This window comes from Dipteris shenzhenensis, chromosome 33 (genome assembly GCF_047967505.1).
Source record: "Dipteris shenzhenensis isolate YYH24624 ecotype China chromosome 33, Dip_SZ_1.0, whole genome shotgun sequence".
Lineage (NCBI taxonomy): Eukaryota > Viridiplantae > Streptophyta > Polypodiopsida > Gleicheniales > Dipteridaceae > Dipteris > Dipteris shenzhenensis.
In genome coordinates this window covers 24,629,471-24,645,213 of record NC_141628.1, presented here as the reverse complement: position 1 = coordinate 24,645,213, position 15,743 = coordinate 24,629,471, and the positions used below count along the sequence as shown (strand labels likewise).

The 15,743-nt window shown below is 43.0% G+C and overlaps 1 protein-coding gene across 1 annotated transcript; it reads left to right on the top strand.

Moving 5' to 3' along the window:
• The first annotated feature begins 937 nt into the window (after window positions 1-937).
• On the top strand, window positions 938-3,076 carry LOC147879864 (uncharacterized). Its single transcript, XM_087371618.1, has 2 exons — window positions 938-1,887; window positions 2,040-3,076. Exons 1-2 carry the CDS (start codon window positions 1,681-1,683, stop codon window positions 2,940-2,942), a joined length of 1,110 nt encoding a protein of 369 aa, XP_087227744.1. The 5' UTR covers window positions 938-1,680; the 3' UTR covers window positions 2,943-3,076.
• The last annotated feature ends 12,667 nt before the right edge of the window (window positions 3,077-15,743 follow it).

The following is a 15,743-nucleotide window of genomic DNA, read 5'->3' as shown; positions in this document are numbered from 1 at the left end:
CAAGTCGGGATTCGGGAATCGGGATGTTGTCATAAGCTCGGCTGCGCTGGACTATTTGAAACTTGAACTGCCAGTCGTAGCGTACCTCCGCGGCTTGCTGGTTTTGGCTAGAAGGGTACAGGTCCCCAACAAGGGAAAAAATAATGCAGGAGTCGTTGGCAGTTGCTCCTGGTGACTCAGACCGAAGGACCGAGGACCCAGTTGACACTACACTGGACAGTGGCGTCTGCTGTCAGTGTGCAGCCCTGAGCCGTTAGAGCGAGAGAGAGACAGACACGCCATTTATGCAGAAATATGCCGGGAAACGCAAAGTGAATTTGTGAAGATGTTGCCAATTTGATGGATTACGGACCGTGGCAATGACTATTGACAAGGATGCAGCGTCAGGCCTAGTAGAAATCCATAGAGGAGGCTCAGGAGGGAGAGCACTGAGGCACTCAGGGCACTGTGGTGACTGGCCCCTGGGCTCAAAATAGACTAGAGTGTAGACTACTGTTGTGAATGAGCGAGTGACAGAAGTTAGAACTATTTCCAACAGAATCATTGGAAGGAATTGATAGACCTTGAACTTCACCGCTGCAGCAGAAATGCAAGGTCTAGGTAAGAGAGCAATGAAGAATCGTCATTATCATCAGTAACTACTACCACTCCTGAGTCCTGGTTGCAATGGCAGCGGCCGGATGAAAGGTAAGTTCACTATTCCACCGCCGACGACACCAATCGGTTCCGTGTTTTCGATTCGAAAGTATATTTACGAGGGCTCGGAAAACACTGCACACGGAGCGCTAGCCTAGCTTCTCCAGAGTCCAGCCATTGTGAATCTGTGATGAACCAGCTGATGAATAGCTGATTAAATAACACCCTTCCCCTCTCTCCTCTCTCTCTCTCTCTCTCTCTCTCGCTGTCCTCCGCGTCCTACCCTACAATGATTCCTGAATCCTACCTACAACCTCCCTTCCGTTGGCAGCTTGTTCTAGTCTTCTCCTAGCGTCCCTGGACGTTATGCCTTCAGTGAGCTGTCTTCCCCATCCACCTCCAGTCAATCGCTCCACCCTCTCTTCTCCGCTCTTAATGTTTCCTCTCCGTTTGCCTCCATGTTTGCACCTTATAGCCTAGCTCTGCACGCCTTCCCACCCTTTTCCGGGCATTCGAAGTTGAACGAGGCCTCCTTCGCGCTTCACCTGCTCGATCACTCACCAACTTCCGAGTCCTTCCTTGCAGTCGGTTCTCTCGCCTCGTCTCTTCATCAATCAATCAATCAATCCAAACTCCTCACCAAAAGGTGCGCCTCTGTATTTTCCTACGCTTCCTTTACATGCGTGCCTCTCCAACTCCCATCCCTCGAGGCTCGACGGCTCTCTTTATCTGTGTTAGCTTTTACCTAAAGCATAGCTGGAGCTTGTGTCAACTGCTCGCTACCAGCAATACGTTTTCTTAGATTGAGTTGGGAAGAAGTCGCAGATGTCTCCTACAGTGCTGAAAGGCGATGATCCTCACTCGCAAACCATTTATTGCTGTTTAGGATTAGGGTAGAGGGCCCTCGGGCTTAGGGAGAAAGTTCTCTAGTCTTGGCAAACGGAAGTGTGGGAAAATGAGCGGTATCATCGATGTTGCGTAAGTGGTGCAGCCAGGAGACTTGCCTGGAAGGGTGTCTTCCGACAGGAGCTGATAGTTTGTACAATGGCTAAGCTCAGCGCTAGCGAGAAGGAAAAAACAAAAATAAGGGAAAGGAACAGAAGGTCGATCACCACGAAGATATTCCAGGGTTTGAGGAAACACGGGGGTTACAATCTGGCACCACGGGCAGATATTAACGAAGTGTTAAGGTGTTTAGCATCTGAAGCAGGATGGATAGTGGAGGAGGACGGCACGACGTACCGATCTCAGGTATACTCTTCGCCATTGCAGGAATGCTGTTTAACATTGAGAAATCTGTGGTAGGGATGCAGATGAAAGATGTGAAAAGGGAGGGTGCATGGCACTGTACATATTTACAGATTTGACCCAGCTGATTTGTCTGTGGTTGTTTGTGAGTGAAGCAGGCACAGACTCTACGCCAGGCGGGAGGTGGTGGAGCGGGGTGTGGTATAGGTAGCGGACGAGTTGTGATGGGCGGAGGAATGGGCAGCGGTGGCGTGGGGAGTATGGGAGGCGGAGGGTCGATGTTGGGAGGGGGAGGCAGTGGAGGAGGGGGGCTTTTGAGTCTACAGCAGGCGGCGGCGGCGGGCCTAGACATTGGGTCGCTGCTGGACCCCCGAGGCGGCGATTGCAGCACCACCGCCTCCCCGCGCCGCCAACCCAATAGCGGCACCTTCTTTTCCGCCCGCGCCACCCCTACCCCCACCAGTTCCATCTCCTTCCTTCCCTCCGCCTCCCCCTTCGCCTCCCCCGCCTCCAGTGAGGTTTTGGCTCCCCCGCCGCCCCCCTATGGCCGCTCCGCCGCCGCCGCTGCCGCCGCCACCGCCCTCTACTCCTCCATCTCCGCCGCCTCCTATCTCCCCCCCTCCGCCCCCCCGCCAGATCTCAAAGACGACTTCTTTGACCCCGTTGGCTCCATGCCTCTTGACTTCTGCAGCTCGAGCAGCACTTCTGTCATGTTAACCAATCTCACCTCCCGTGATCAGCTCCACCGCCACTACCAGCATCAGCACCAACACCCGGCCCATCCCGATGAAGAGCAGCAGCATCAGGTACAGCATCAGCAACTGCAACAATTGCAGCAACAGCTGCACCATCAGTCGTCCCCGCATCCCTCCTTTGGCCCCATGTCTAGCATGATCTTTAACGCCTCCCAGCTGGGTCACACCCGGCTTTCCTCCTCCCGCGCTGCTGGCATCCCGCCTTTGATGATGCAGCTCACTCAGCAGGTCCATCCTTTCCTTCAAGAGGCCCGCGCTTCCAATCATAACACGCCATTGGGTTCCCCTCAGCATCATGGTTGATTATATATATTATAATATATAAAGCTTCGAGTCTTACAGCTACAAGCTGTGGCTGCTTAAACTTCGGTGGTCACTTTTTTGGAAAGACAGTTTTTTGGGAAAGCTTGCTCAGAGGGTAAGGTAGTAATTCTAGTTAGTCGTCGTGCAATGCCAATGACCCCTCTCCCCGCCCCCTCCTTGTGCTCGCTTGGACTGTGGAGGGTAGCATCGAGTACTTCCAAGTCACGAGACAGATTATGCTGCACAAAAATTTATCTCTACACCTTTCTGTGTGTTCCCAAGTGTGGTGGAATTGACTAATATTCTAGGTTTAATTTGCAACTTACTCACCAAGGTCTCCCTCACTAATTTTGGGAACAAATGTCTCGAACTACTTTAAGCAAGTGAGAATGATTGAACAAAATTGTTTTAGTTTTTTGTTTTGAGGTGATATTAGTGAGATATTAGCTCATGTTACTCAAGACCTTGTCTCCAACTCTAAGGTTAGAGGGAAGGGAGGAAGGGGAACATTAAATTAAGGGAGGGATGCTCGAAATAATAATAATGCTTCATGTCTAACAGTAGAGCTCTTGGTACTAAAGGGAAGATTGTGAGTTGTCATTATCTATTGGAAGGGAGATTGGCACTAAAGGGGAGATTGTAGGGCAATAGATCATGTTGATCTCTCTTGCATGCAATCAATATAATGCATGTGACATATTGGACTCGGGCATGAAACACAAGATTTTGTGCTTTTGTAATAGCACTTTGATTGTCAAGGAGAACAAGAGTAGTTAGTTGAAAAACCCTCGGAAGATTTGCCATTAATTTCTTGAGCTATATACTCAAATGTGGTGGTGAAGTTTACTATTTTTCACTCGAGTAGCTTGACTTGTCTATGATGGGTTAGTCACCCACTAAGACATGTCTCAAGGTGTGATCTTAGAATGTGTTCAATTTCAAAACTAAATTGCAAGTATATATACGTGTGTGTGTGTGTGTGTGTGTGTGTGTGTGTGTGTGTGTGTGTGTGTGTGTGTGTGTGTGTGTGTGTGTGTGTAAATACACACCCACACAAACATCTCTCTCTCTCTCTCTCTCTTGCATGTCCTTTATATATATATATATGTACATGTATATATATATATATCTATATTCATACATATAAAAAATAAAAATAAACAAATAAATAAGAATAATTACAACGTATTGATGAAGAGTGTCATCCATCGCATGAAACATCCTTATTTGAAATAAACATTAGACCTTGCAGCTTGGTCCTTAGTCATAGTGTATACTTGCATTGGTCCCTCTAATTCTTTATAAGCATAAGGGTTTGCCCTATAAAACACCAATCTCTGTAATTGTTGTGTACTGAAACTAGCCTTCAATAAATAAAAGGGCAGTAGACCTAACAAATAACCAACCAACACCATTACATACTTCAACATTTACGTTGATAAGATCCATAGAAGTAGAGGCACATGAGCTCAAAGAGGAAAATGGGCTAGAGCAATTCATTTGATAGCACATCAATACAATTTGAAGCTTTGGGATGATGTATACATATACACACATATATATGTGTGTGTGTGTGTGTGTGTGTGTGTGAATGCACATGAGTGTGTTAATTCCATCTATGTTCTACCTTATGTGTGTGTGTGTGTGTGAGTGAGAGACACACACACACACATGTGCATCTCTCTCTCTCTCTCTCTCTCTCTCTCTCTCTCTCTCTCTCTCAATCGGCCCCTTCTCTCTCTCTTTCTCTCTTATTCACTCACTCAATCACTCTATCTCTGTCCTGTATGTATGTATGTATATATCTATCTATATACATACATATAAGTAAATAAGAATAATTGCAACGGCATTGATGAAAAGTGCAATCCATCACACGTATTAGGTACCATGGTGGTTGCATATGGAGAGTGTAACGATAGAGACCAAAATATAAACATTTAAAGCAATAGAGATAGAAGACATACTTCAACATTTGTGTTGTTAAGAACCATAGAAGTAGAAAAACATGAGCTCAAAGAGGAAACCGGGGGAGAGCAATTCATTTGATAGCATGAATACAATTTGAAGCTTTGGCATGACGTATACATATACATATATATATATACGTGTGCGTGCGTGAACATGTGTGTATGTGTGTAGAGAGAGACTATGTGTAGAGAGAGAGAGAGTGTGTGTGTGTCACAACACTCTCTCTCTCTCTCTCTCTCTCTCTCTCTCTCTCTCTCTCATGTAGTCTCTATCCTCTCCTTTTTATATATATATATATATATGTATGTATATATCTATCTATATGCATACTTAAAAATAAATAAATAATTAATTAATTAAAATACACATACATACATACATGTATGGATAATATATAATACACTATATTATGAATCATATATATTAACTATATAATATATATTATATTATCTCTCTCTCTCTCTATCGGTATATATATATATATATATATATATATATATGTATATATATTTGTGTACACACACACACACACACACAAACACACACATGTGCATCTCTCTCTCTCTCTGTGCCTCTTACTCACTCACTCACTCACTTTGTCTCTGTCTTGACTTATATAGATATGTGTGTGTGTGTGTACCTATCTATATACATACATATAAATAAATAAAAATAAATACAAAAATATAAAATTGATAATATATAATACAATATATAATAAATCATATATTATAAGTATATTAAGTATGTAATATGTATTATATTCTCTCTCTCTCTCTCTCTGTCTCTCTGATCTCTCTCTCTCTCTCCCTCTTACTCACTCACTCACTCTTTCTCTCTCTATCCGGTCCTTTATATATATATAGATGTGTGTGTGTGTGTGTGTGTCTATCTATATACATACATAAAAATAAATAAATAAACAAAAATTTATCTAAAATAGATAATATATAATACAATATATTATAAGTATATTAAGTATATAATATATATTGTATTATATTTCTCTCTCACTCTCTCTCTCTCTCTCTCTCTCTCTCTCGGGATATATATATGTATATATATGTGTGTACACACACACACACACACATGTGCATCCCTCTCTCTCTCTGTCTCTCTCTCTCTCTCTCTCTTTGTTCTCTCTTGTCTCTCTCTCTCCCTCTTACTCACTCTGTCTTTGTCTTGTCCTTTATATATATGTATGTATGTATGTATCTATATACACAATAATAAACTTAAAATAGATAATATATTATACAATATATTATGAATCATATATTATAAGTATATTATGTATATAATATATATTATATTATATATTTCTCTCTCTCTCTCTCTGTGTATATATATATATATAATAAATTAATATAATATATTATATAAAATATAAAATATAATGTATATAGATTATTTATTATATACTAAATTAATATATATTATATTTAATAAATCCTCTCTTTCGCTTTTCTCTCTATTACTCTCTTTTTTGGTTCTCTCTCTCTCTCTCTCTCTCTCTCTCTCTCTCTCTCTCTCTCTCTCTCTCTCATTTTGTTGGTTGTGGCTTGCTGAGCTGGAGCCCCGTTCAACACGTGTCGCGAGGTGTGTTTGGAGACCGTGTCCTCGTTCACAGAACCCCGCCCTTGCACCGTCGCATTTACTACTCTAGTGCCCTCGTGCCACTACATTTATTGCTCCGCCAGAGTGTGCTCTGATGAGTGATGACTCCTCTTCCACGAAACAGGCAGCGGGATCATGATGGACATTGATAGTCCTCTCGTTAGAACTGTTGCTAGCATGTGCTGCCACGTTGCATTTAGGCCCAGTCTAACGATGGGTCACATGCCATTTGGCACAACCTTGTTCCACCACACCCCTGCCGCTCTGACTCGTTCCACCTGATCGACCTTACTCACACTGTAGTTCCATCGTGCCACCTTACCTAGAATCTATCAGCTACCATGCTGCGTCTTCTTTTGCATGGGGTCTGCGATAATGTTGCTTGTATGCCTCCTCCTATGTGTCTCTCTAACCCCTACTGCCACCATGTGGCAGATCAGACATTCCTCCATAGGTCTCCTCCATAACCTCCTCATGCCTCCCCTGAACCTCTCCCAAACCTCCCTCCTCTCTTCCCAAGCCTCCACATTCCTGCCACATTCACAGGTTTGGTAATGTTCGCCACGTGTCATCTCCTTGTGCCTCCAACCGTCCTTAATATATAGTAAGATGAAGTGGTGGCTACAAAGCTTCCAATGAAAAAACACTTTCCATTGGTTAACTGCCTAGTATTATAGTCACCAACCCAATTTGAACAATTGAATGCATGATATCCCCTATGGCAAATAATTATCCAAGGTATTGCATGCCTTGCAAGTATCTAAAAAATCTGCTTTACTACATTCCAGTGAATGGCCTTGAATGATGCATATATATTCTCTCTTGTGACGTCCCATATAGAATGTGAGGATGTGTGGTGCACATATAAATATGGCAACCAGTAGCGTAGTTGAGAAAGAGTGGCATAAGAAGGTTTTCCAAAGCTCAATCACAAACAACCACCGGGCTGGTTTAGGCACCACTGACCTGCATTGTATCTAGCATGTGTATGATGTGCGGTCCTTCGCCACACCTTTCTCTCCTCCTCTCAATACTCACTAATAACATAATGGATATGGTTTCCAAAAATATTCATAACTATCAAGATACAAATGATATAACCATGTTTCCAACATGAATATTTTTTATACCCACTCAAATCTCATTCCATAAATTCATGTTAATTCACATTAGTTCTGTTGACCTTCCTTAAGGTAAGGCTAGTACTTGATTAATGTAAGCCTAACCTAATCTTACGCAATGTACCAACCTTGCTAACCAACCCAACGTAGGATAACCTCATCCAACTAGTTAAGGATAACCTTAGCTGAACCTTGTTAAGGACGGTGTACATTGCACCATATACATAGGGCATTAGGGGAAAAACCTAACCCTAATCCTAAGGGGTACTCATGTATATATTCATGTTTATGTTCAATACAACATAGTGTACATGCAGCTATATCATGTGAACCTCTCTCTCTCTCTCTCTCTCTCTCTCTCTCTCCACTTTATCATGGTATCACAGCACCAGGTGCTCCCAAGCCCTTGCTTATGTCAAGGCATCAATCCCTCCTTGTGTGAGGCATCCTCCATTCTCCAAGTGCAAGATTCGTGAGGTTCATCCTTCGTGAGAGAGTTTTTCATTGAGAGAGAGAGAGTGAAGCCCTTGCTGAATTAAGACACAAGTCCCCTCCTTGAGGCAACTTCATGACTTCTCTAGCTCTTCATGTAGAGCTCTTTCTCCTCTTCCTTTTGCTTTAGAAAGCTCTCAGTTTTGATATTTGTAGCTCAAGTTATGCTATTCTAAATTTCATAGGTTTCTTTGCGAGATTTTGATTTCTTAAGAGAGAGAGAGACTCGCTTCTCATTTTGAGAGAGAAAGGTTGAACCTCTACAAGGAATCTCTATGTTTGGAGAGTCAAATTTGTGTTAGTGGGACTCTAAGTCACTACCTCTACACCACTCAGGCAAGCCACGGTAGCATGACTCAGAGTCAACTTAACATAGACAAAGTGTCCTACAATGCCTGTAGCAAGACAACAACAAGAAATACATGCAAACCTCTCCTACATGCAGGTACAACTTCAACATGCCTTGGCACAACCAATAGCTTGAACAAGCTCCTAACAACTGGCTCCCTAGTCCAGACGATAGCAGCAATGTGGTAGCATGGCACTCCATTGACCAACAAATAGTGGCGTCACAACAACCAACTTCTTCAACATCTTTTCAACCAAAGGTCCCGTGACATAACAACTTCATACAACAACCACGAGAGGCTCCTCACAGCAACTAACTCTGCCATACTCCAACAACACTTTACACAGCAAGCTCCTCTCCACACAAAGCAACAAACAGACACTCCAACAAGTTTGTTGCAACACTAAAGCACAACAAGAGCTCCAAACACCAACTCTACGAGGAACCTCCAACTACTATAACTCCAACAGAAGCTCACGCTCTAGCTCCAGCGTCGGCTCTAGGCTTCAACATAGCCCCAGAGTTGCTTGCCTCCAATGTCCAACACTCAGCTGAGCCTTAGCCAAGGCGCTGCAACCACGTGACTCCAAATGATGCCACCTACAACTAGACAAGCGACACATCATTAAGCCAACTAACACAATGACTCTAAAGGCCTCCACAATGACCTATGACCTCCCACCAGCTCCTACAACACCATGGTTGAAAGGCCATGCCTCAACAACAACGGACTGCAGTGTCGACATATTTTTCTCCATCAATAAAATATTCAAAAGATTTCGTGTTAGAATCTCATAGATTTCGGAACACCTTATCCTCAAAGGCTACTCACACACAAGGTATCATGAGAGAGTTGACACATGTCAACTCTATCTGCCATGTGGTAGACCTTATTCCACATTGCCACATCACTGCCACCATGATGGCACACCTCATCCACACAGATTGGACACATCATTGCCCGATTTCCACATGGCACCTCTACCATGTCAGCACGGCCACATTTCCATGTCGACCTCCACATCATCATTGCAGCTCAGCATCCACGTCACTACATTGACTCACATGCCACATCAACACCAAGGCCACAAAGCCACATTAGCACACCACGTCAGTAAGTCCAATCACACTGCCACATCATACTACCACCTCAACACTGACGCATGGCACAAAGCTCCTTGGGAATTTTGGGCATGGCTTATATTGGCAACTTGAAGAAATTCAAATCGTCTCCACTATGGCAATCTATTCTACTCTGATTTAGATCTAGACCAACCATCCATCAAAGAAAAGCACAGCAAATAATTTCTTTTTCTTTGGTTCTTTTTATGTGCTGGGGCATATGTGTCGATGTAGAGGCTAATGTGTGTGAAGGAAGTGGATTTGTCAGCAAGGCTCAAAAGTGAGTGATACTTGCACTGAAATGTGCACATGACGTAACGATCATGTCGAGCACAAAAAATTGAGCGATTTTTCCTTTCTAAAGCACCCTCAAATTCTTTGTGGATCAAGAGATATGACTTGATCTAGGTGGAGGGGCAAAACAGGGTGCAAATGTGCTCAGTGATGATGTGGCACTCAGGGGGTCACATGCAGTGATTGTGCCTAATAGGGACTATGCCTGTGGGACACTGTGTGATGAGGTGGCATAGGGATTCACATGCAGTGCCTAACAAGGGGTAACTATGATTGGCAAGGGACTGCCACATGGTACTGGTTGGTGAGGTGGCAGTGCTGATGTGGCAAATAAGGATAGGCTTGATGATGTGGTAGATAAGCCTGCCACGTGGTAGATCTTTGACCACTCACGCAACCTAAGATGAGGTTGAGGATAAGAAAATCGAAGCTTCCCGATACTAACCAAATCTTAAAGATTTTGTCACCATCTTTGTTAGAGCTTGGACATTGTTGTTTGCTTGTGCAGGCATGCGATTGTGTGGTATGCTCATTGGCACTGGAAGATGGAGCAAGGAGCTATGAATTTGTTGGAGGAAGCGGCTAGCTATCGATGTTGGATCTACAAATGGGCGTCGATGGAGCTCTTGGGTCATTGACCTTGGCTATGGGGGAGAGATGGATGAAGCTTGCAATTAGTGGTCGTTGAGAGCTTGCGCTCATGGAGTTTGCAGTTTTGAGGCACTCGTTGGAAGAGCCGCTTGGTTGGCTAGATAAGACATCTATTTGTGATGCTTTGTTGGCTCATAGGCGTTTGTTGGTAGCTCATCGGTATGGAGATTTTTATATGGCACTGACTAGTCGGGTGAGGCATGGAGGAACTATAGCAAGAGAGTCACCTTCATCTGCACGTCACCAAGGTAGCTCGTCGGTATGAAGATTTTGATATGGCGTTGGCTAGTCGGGTGAGGCATGGAAGAACTATAGTAGGAGAGTCACCTTCGTCTACACGTCACCCAAGGAATAGGTTGTGCTGCACCTTAGGAGGGCCGACTGCCGTGAAGCTTTTGGTCTCATGTGCATTCAACAACTGCTGCTGGCGTTTGGTGTCAGGCGGCTTGCATGCAGCCGTTGTTGTTAGATGTAGGTCATTGGAGTCGAGAGGTGAGGATACATGAGGCTATTAGCTAGGAATTGAGGTAGCTTGGCGATGGTCAGTCGATGCTACTAGGCGGATTACTATCGTGCTACAAGGATTACTACATCAGACTGTGTAGTAATCCGCCTAGTAGCATCGATTGACCGTCGCCAAGCTACCTCAACTCCTAGCTAATAGCCTCATGTATCCTCACCTCTCAACTCCAACGACCTACATCTAACAACAACAGCTGCATGCAAGCCGCCTGAGACCTAGACAGTAGCACTTGTTGAATGCACATGAGACCAAAAGCTTCACGACAGTCGGCCCTCCTAAGGTGCAACACAACATTACGACGGTCCTGTGTGCTACAACGCTGATGGAGCTACGTGCAACCAAGGCTATCGATACAGAAGGAGTCAGTGCTCATTGAGGTCGGGTTGGTTGATGGTTTTGTTGCTAAAGCTGTAGAAGAGTTCTCTTCCTCATAGCAGATCTAGACCATAAGATGGCTTGGAGGTCTTTGGATTGGGGATTGGAAGCTGGGAGGTACTCCTAAAGAGCTAGTCAAGCCTTACACAGAACCTTTCTCTTGCAGTAGCAGGACTCTTTCTCTCTCGAAAATATCTCAAACAGAATTCTCTCAAGATGAACATAAATTTCTTCAAGATATCTCAAGAAATTGATGACAGAAAATTTGTTCAAACGGATGGAAATTCTATCACTCAATAGAAGTGAAAGAATGAACACAATCTCTCGATCACTCTCTCGCTCTCACAAGAAGGATGGTGCCTCAGCAGAACCATGATCTGATACCATTACAAAATATGAAGAGGGGAGAGAGGGCACAGCTAGAGAGCACACCCAAATGACTAATTGTACACAAGATTTAGTTGAAAATGTAGAATATATACAAACCCACTAAGGGTAGGGTTAGGGCATCTAACCCTTTCCTTCATAGCACTCTATATGTGTTAGTGCTATGCACATGTAATCACATGATGTTGAGCATGCCAATCTCTCAACACCACGTGTCATGATGACATGGTAGGCAGATGAGGTGGCACTGAGTGACTTGGCACTATGGATGCACATGCAAGTGCCTATGAAGAGACAAGTGTGCATGTTGGCACATTGTATCAGTGGGCAGATTGCAGACTATTGCACATTTGCACTTCACATTGCCACCATTGTAAAGGCTTTAATCAGGCTATTTTCTAGCATTTGTGCACATCATTTCAAGCCTTGTAAAGCCTCTTTGCCATTTTCAGCATCATTTGCCACAAGCCTTGTAATTTAGATTGGATTATATATTGTAGTTCTACCTTCACCAATAGTTCAAATTTTTACTTGCCACAGTTAGTGTTTTAAAGTTGATTCAAACAATGATATCAGAGACACTTTGAGTACATTTCTTGCACCATGTCTACGACTAGCAACCTCAATCTGGAGGCGTCTGCTAAGCTAGACAACTCCAATTATGGCACATGGAAATACCGAATGGAGACCATTCTTGTACTTTAGGAAAAATGGGAGTATGTCAATTGATCTACACCTAGACCATTGGATGATCCAGTCAACGATAGCTCTACTCGACCTGTTGTCATAGCACCACCAGTAGCGGGATTTACAGTGGGATCTCTAGCTACACAAATAGTTTCCACAACTGTAGTAGCAAATCCTGCCATTGCCTGACCACATGCAAAATGGGACAAGAAATACAAGTATGCATATCATCTAGTCAAGTAGAATGTGCAAGATGTCATGCTAGGATAGCTCAACACTGTCAAGACATCAAAAGAAGCATGGCATATGTTTGCAGCTCTTTACGAGTCCAAGAGCACTTCCAAGATTCTCACACTAAGAAACCAAATCAGCCAGAGTTTCCACAACAGCAGTGAAACCGGCCATGCTTATGTTCTCAAGATTAAAGATTACAACACTAAACTCGTAAGCAACAGGAGAGACCATGAATCCAACAGAAATGGTTCAAGTCATTCTGAATGGACTAGGAGAGGGATATGAGAATCTAGTCCAGAGTATTGCCATCCAACGGCAAATTCCAACACTGGAAGAACTTCAATCAGTCTTACTTGGGGAAGAACTCAAGACTCAATCCATTCATGCATGCAAAGGTCATTCCAATGATCAAGCATTCACAGCTTTAGATAGAAGAAGAGGCAGAGGCAGAGGAAGAGGTAGATCATTCCAACGAAGTCATCATCAATAGCAAAGTCAGAATCAGCATCAACATCATCCTCAGCAACATCAGAATCGGCTAAGAGAAAATCATTTAAATCAAGGAAGATTCCAAGGACAAGGGAATGCATCCACCAATGTGTCAAACATCTAGTGCAACAATTGTCAAAAGTTTGGACACTATGAAAGAGATTGTCGCAAGAAGCAGTACGACCAAGGCAGTCAATTCAATAGCAATCGAGGGAATTTTTACGGAAGAGGAAATCATCGTGGTCGACATTTTAGTCACAGTCATTATGCAAATGAACATGGGAATATGTTCCTTTTGCAAACGAGGAAATGCAGAAGACTAATACAATATGTATCTAGACACTGATTGCAATTCAAAAGAGGATTTCAGCTATTAAGTCGACCAAGCAGCTCAGGATCCTTGGTACATCGACAGTGGTGCATCACCTCATATGAGAAAGCATCAAGAATGGTTCATAGAGATGAAACCATTAGAAGGTCATAAGAATGTCATCTACATGGCAGATAATACACCGAATCCAATTCAAGGGACATGCATTATCCCTATGAACAATTTCACTGGTACAAAAGAATTGGTGAAAGATGTACTCTATGTTCCGAAGCTTAGCAAGAACCTCTTGTTAGTAAATCAAATGGCGAAACACAACTACCAAGTCATCTTCGACGGAGATGAATACACTATCAGAGACAAATCCAGAGGATTTCATCCAATAGGAAAAGCAATCAAGGAAGGATGCTTGTTTAGAATGCTAGCCACAGTACCAGATTTGCATGCCATGTCAGCTCAACCGCAATAGATGCCACTATCCGCAAAATGGCACAAAAGATATGGACATGTCAATTTCAAAAGATTGATTGAGCTCAGGAATCAGAATATGGCAATTGAGATTCCTAAGCTACAACTTCTTGGCAAAGTTTGTGAAGCATGCTACTTCGGCAAACAAAAGTAAACCAACTTTGGTAGAAGTACCTCTCGAGCAAGACGTATTGTTGATTTGATACATACAGATGTATGGGGTTATGCACAGACCTGCAGCATCAATGGTTCACTTTACTACTTGACTTTCATCAATGACTACAATAGATATTGTTGGGTCTACTTTCTAAAAGAGAAATCTGAAGTCTTTTCCAGATTTCAAGAATTCAAAGCCATGGTAGAAAACCAGACAGGCAAAAAGATCAAAGTCATGAGATCAGACAAAGGAGGTGAATGCATATCTGCAGCATTCATAAACTTTTGCAGAAATCACGACATTTGAAGACAATTCATTTGTGCAGATACTCCTCAGTGGAATGCAAGAGCTGAAAGGAAGAATGGTACTTTGGCAGCAGATAGTGCTATAGTAATGCTTAGTGAGAAGCATCTTCCAAATCAGCATTGGGCGAAAGCAATAGCCACTACAAACTATTTGCTTAATTGGCTTCCTACCCTCTTCCTACCAAACCAATTCAGGGTATGACACCTTATGAAATATTCATTGCACACAAGCCACGCATTGGGCATCTTCGCATATTTGGTTACATAGCATATGCCCACATATAAGACAATCATCCACAGGAAATTGGATGCGAATTCATGCAAATGAATTATGATTGGCTACAATGAAGACATCAAAACATTCAAGTTGTATGATCCCATCAACCTTGCCAAGGTCATTATCCCCAGAAATGTAATCTTTGATGAGGAATCAGAATGGAAAACCTCAAATACACAGGAGATAAACACATCAACTTCACAGTCATCTACAGAAAAGGTTGATGAAGAAGAGCAAGAATTGCCAGAAGCACCCCGAGAAGAGCCACAACAACTTAGATGGTCCACTAGGGAAAGAAAACCTCCAGCCAAATTGACATATGCTCAGAAAGGCAAAGAAATTTAGGTTGAAACCACCAACTATGCTCTTATGACTACCATCATGGCTACAAAAGAGCCAGTGTACTTTGAAGATGCAGTTGACTAGCCAGAATGGCAAACTGCTATGAATGAAGAAATGGATGCTTTGTACAAGAATAATACTTGGGAATTATGCAACCTTCCACCAGGAAAGAAGGCCATAGCAAACAAATGGGTATACAAAGTGAAGTGCAATCCAAATGGAAGCATTGAAAGATACAAAGCCAGACTAGTTGCAAAAGGATTTGCATAGCAGTACGGTCAAGACTATGATAAGACTTATGCTCCAGTAGAGCAAAGATGGATTCCATACGGTTCTTGATATCACTAGCGACACTCAGCAAATGGAATGTGTACTAGCTCGATGTCAAGAATGCATTTCTCAATGGTTACCTAGACGAGAAAGTCTACATGCAACAACCAGCAGGTTATGTTGAACCAAGAAAGGAGAATCAAGTTTGCCATCTCAAGAAAAGACTCTATGGCTTAAAGCAAGCACCTAGAAGTTGATACAATAGAATCAACAAGTATTTTGTTGATCTGGGATACATGAAATCCAATGCAGATCGTACTCTCTACTACAAAGTTTAAGGGG

What these genes read in the sequence shown, in the direction of transcription:
- LOC147879864 (XM_087371618.1), top strand. Translation starts at nt 1,681, where the DNA reads ATGGCTAAGCTCAGCGCTAGCGAGAAGGAAAAAACAAAAATAAGGGAA. An exon ending in GCACGACGTACCGATCTCAG is followed by an intron (nt 1,888 to 2,039) that starts GTATACTCTTCG and finishes TTGTGAGTGAAG; the next exon opens with CAGGCACAGACTCTACGCCA.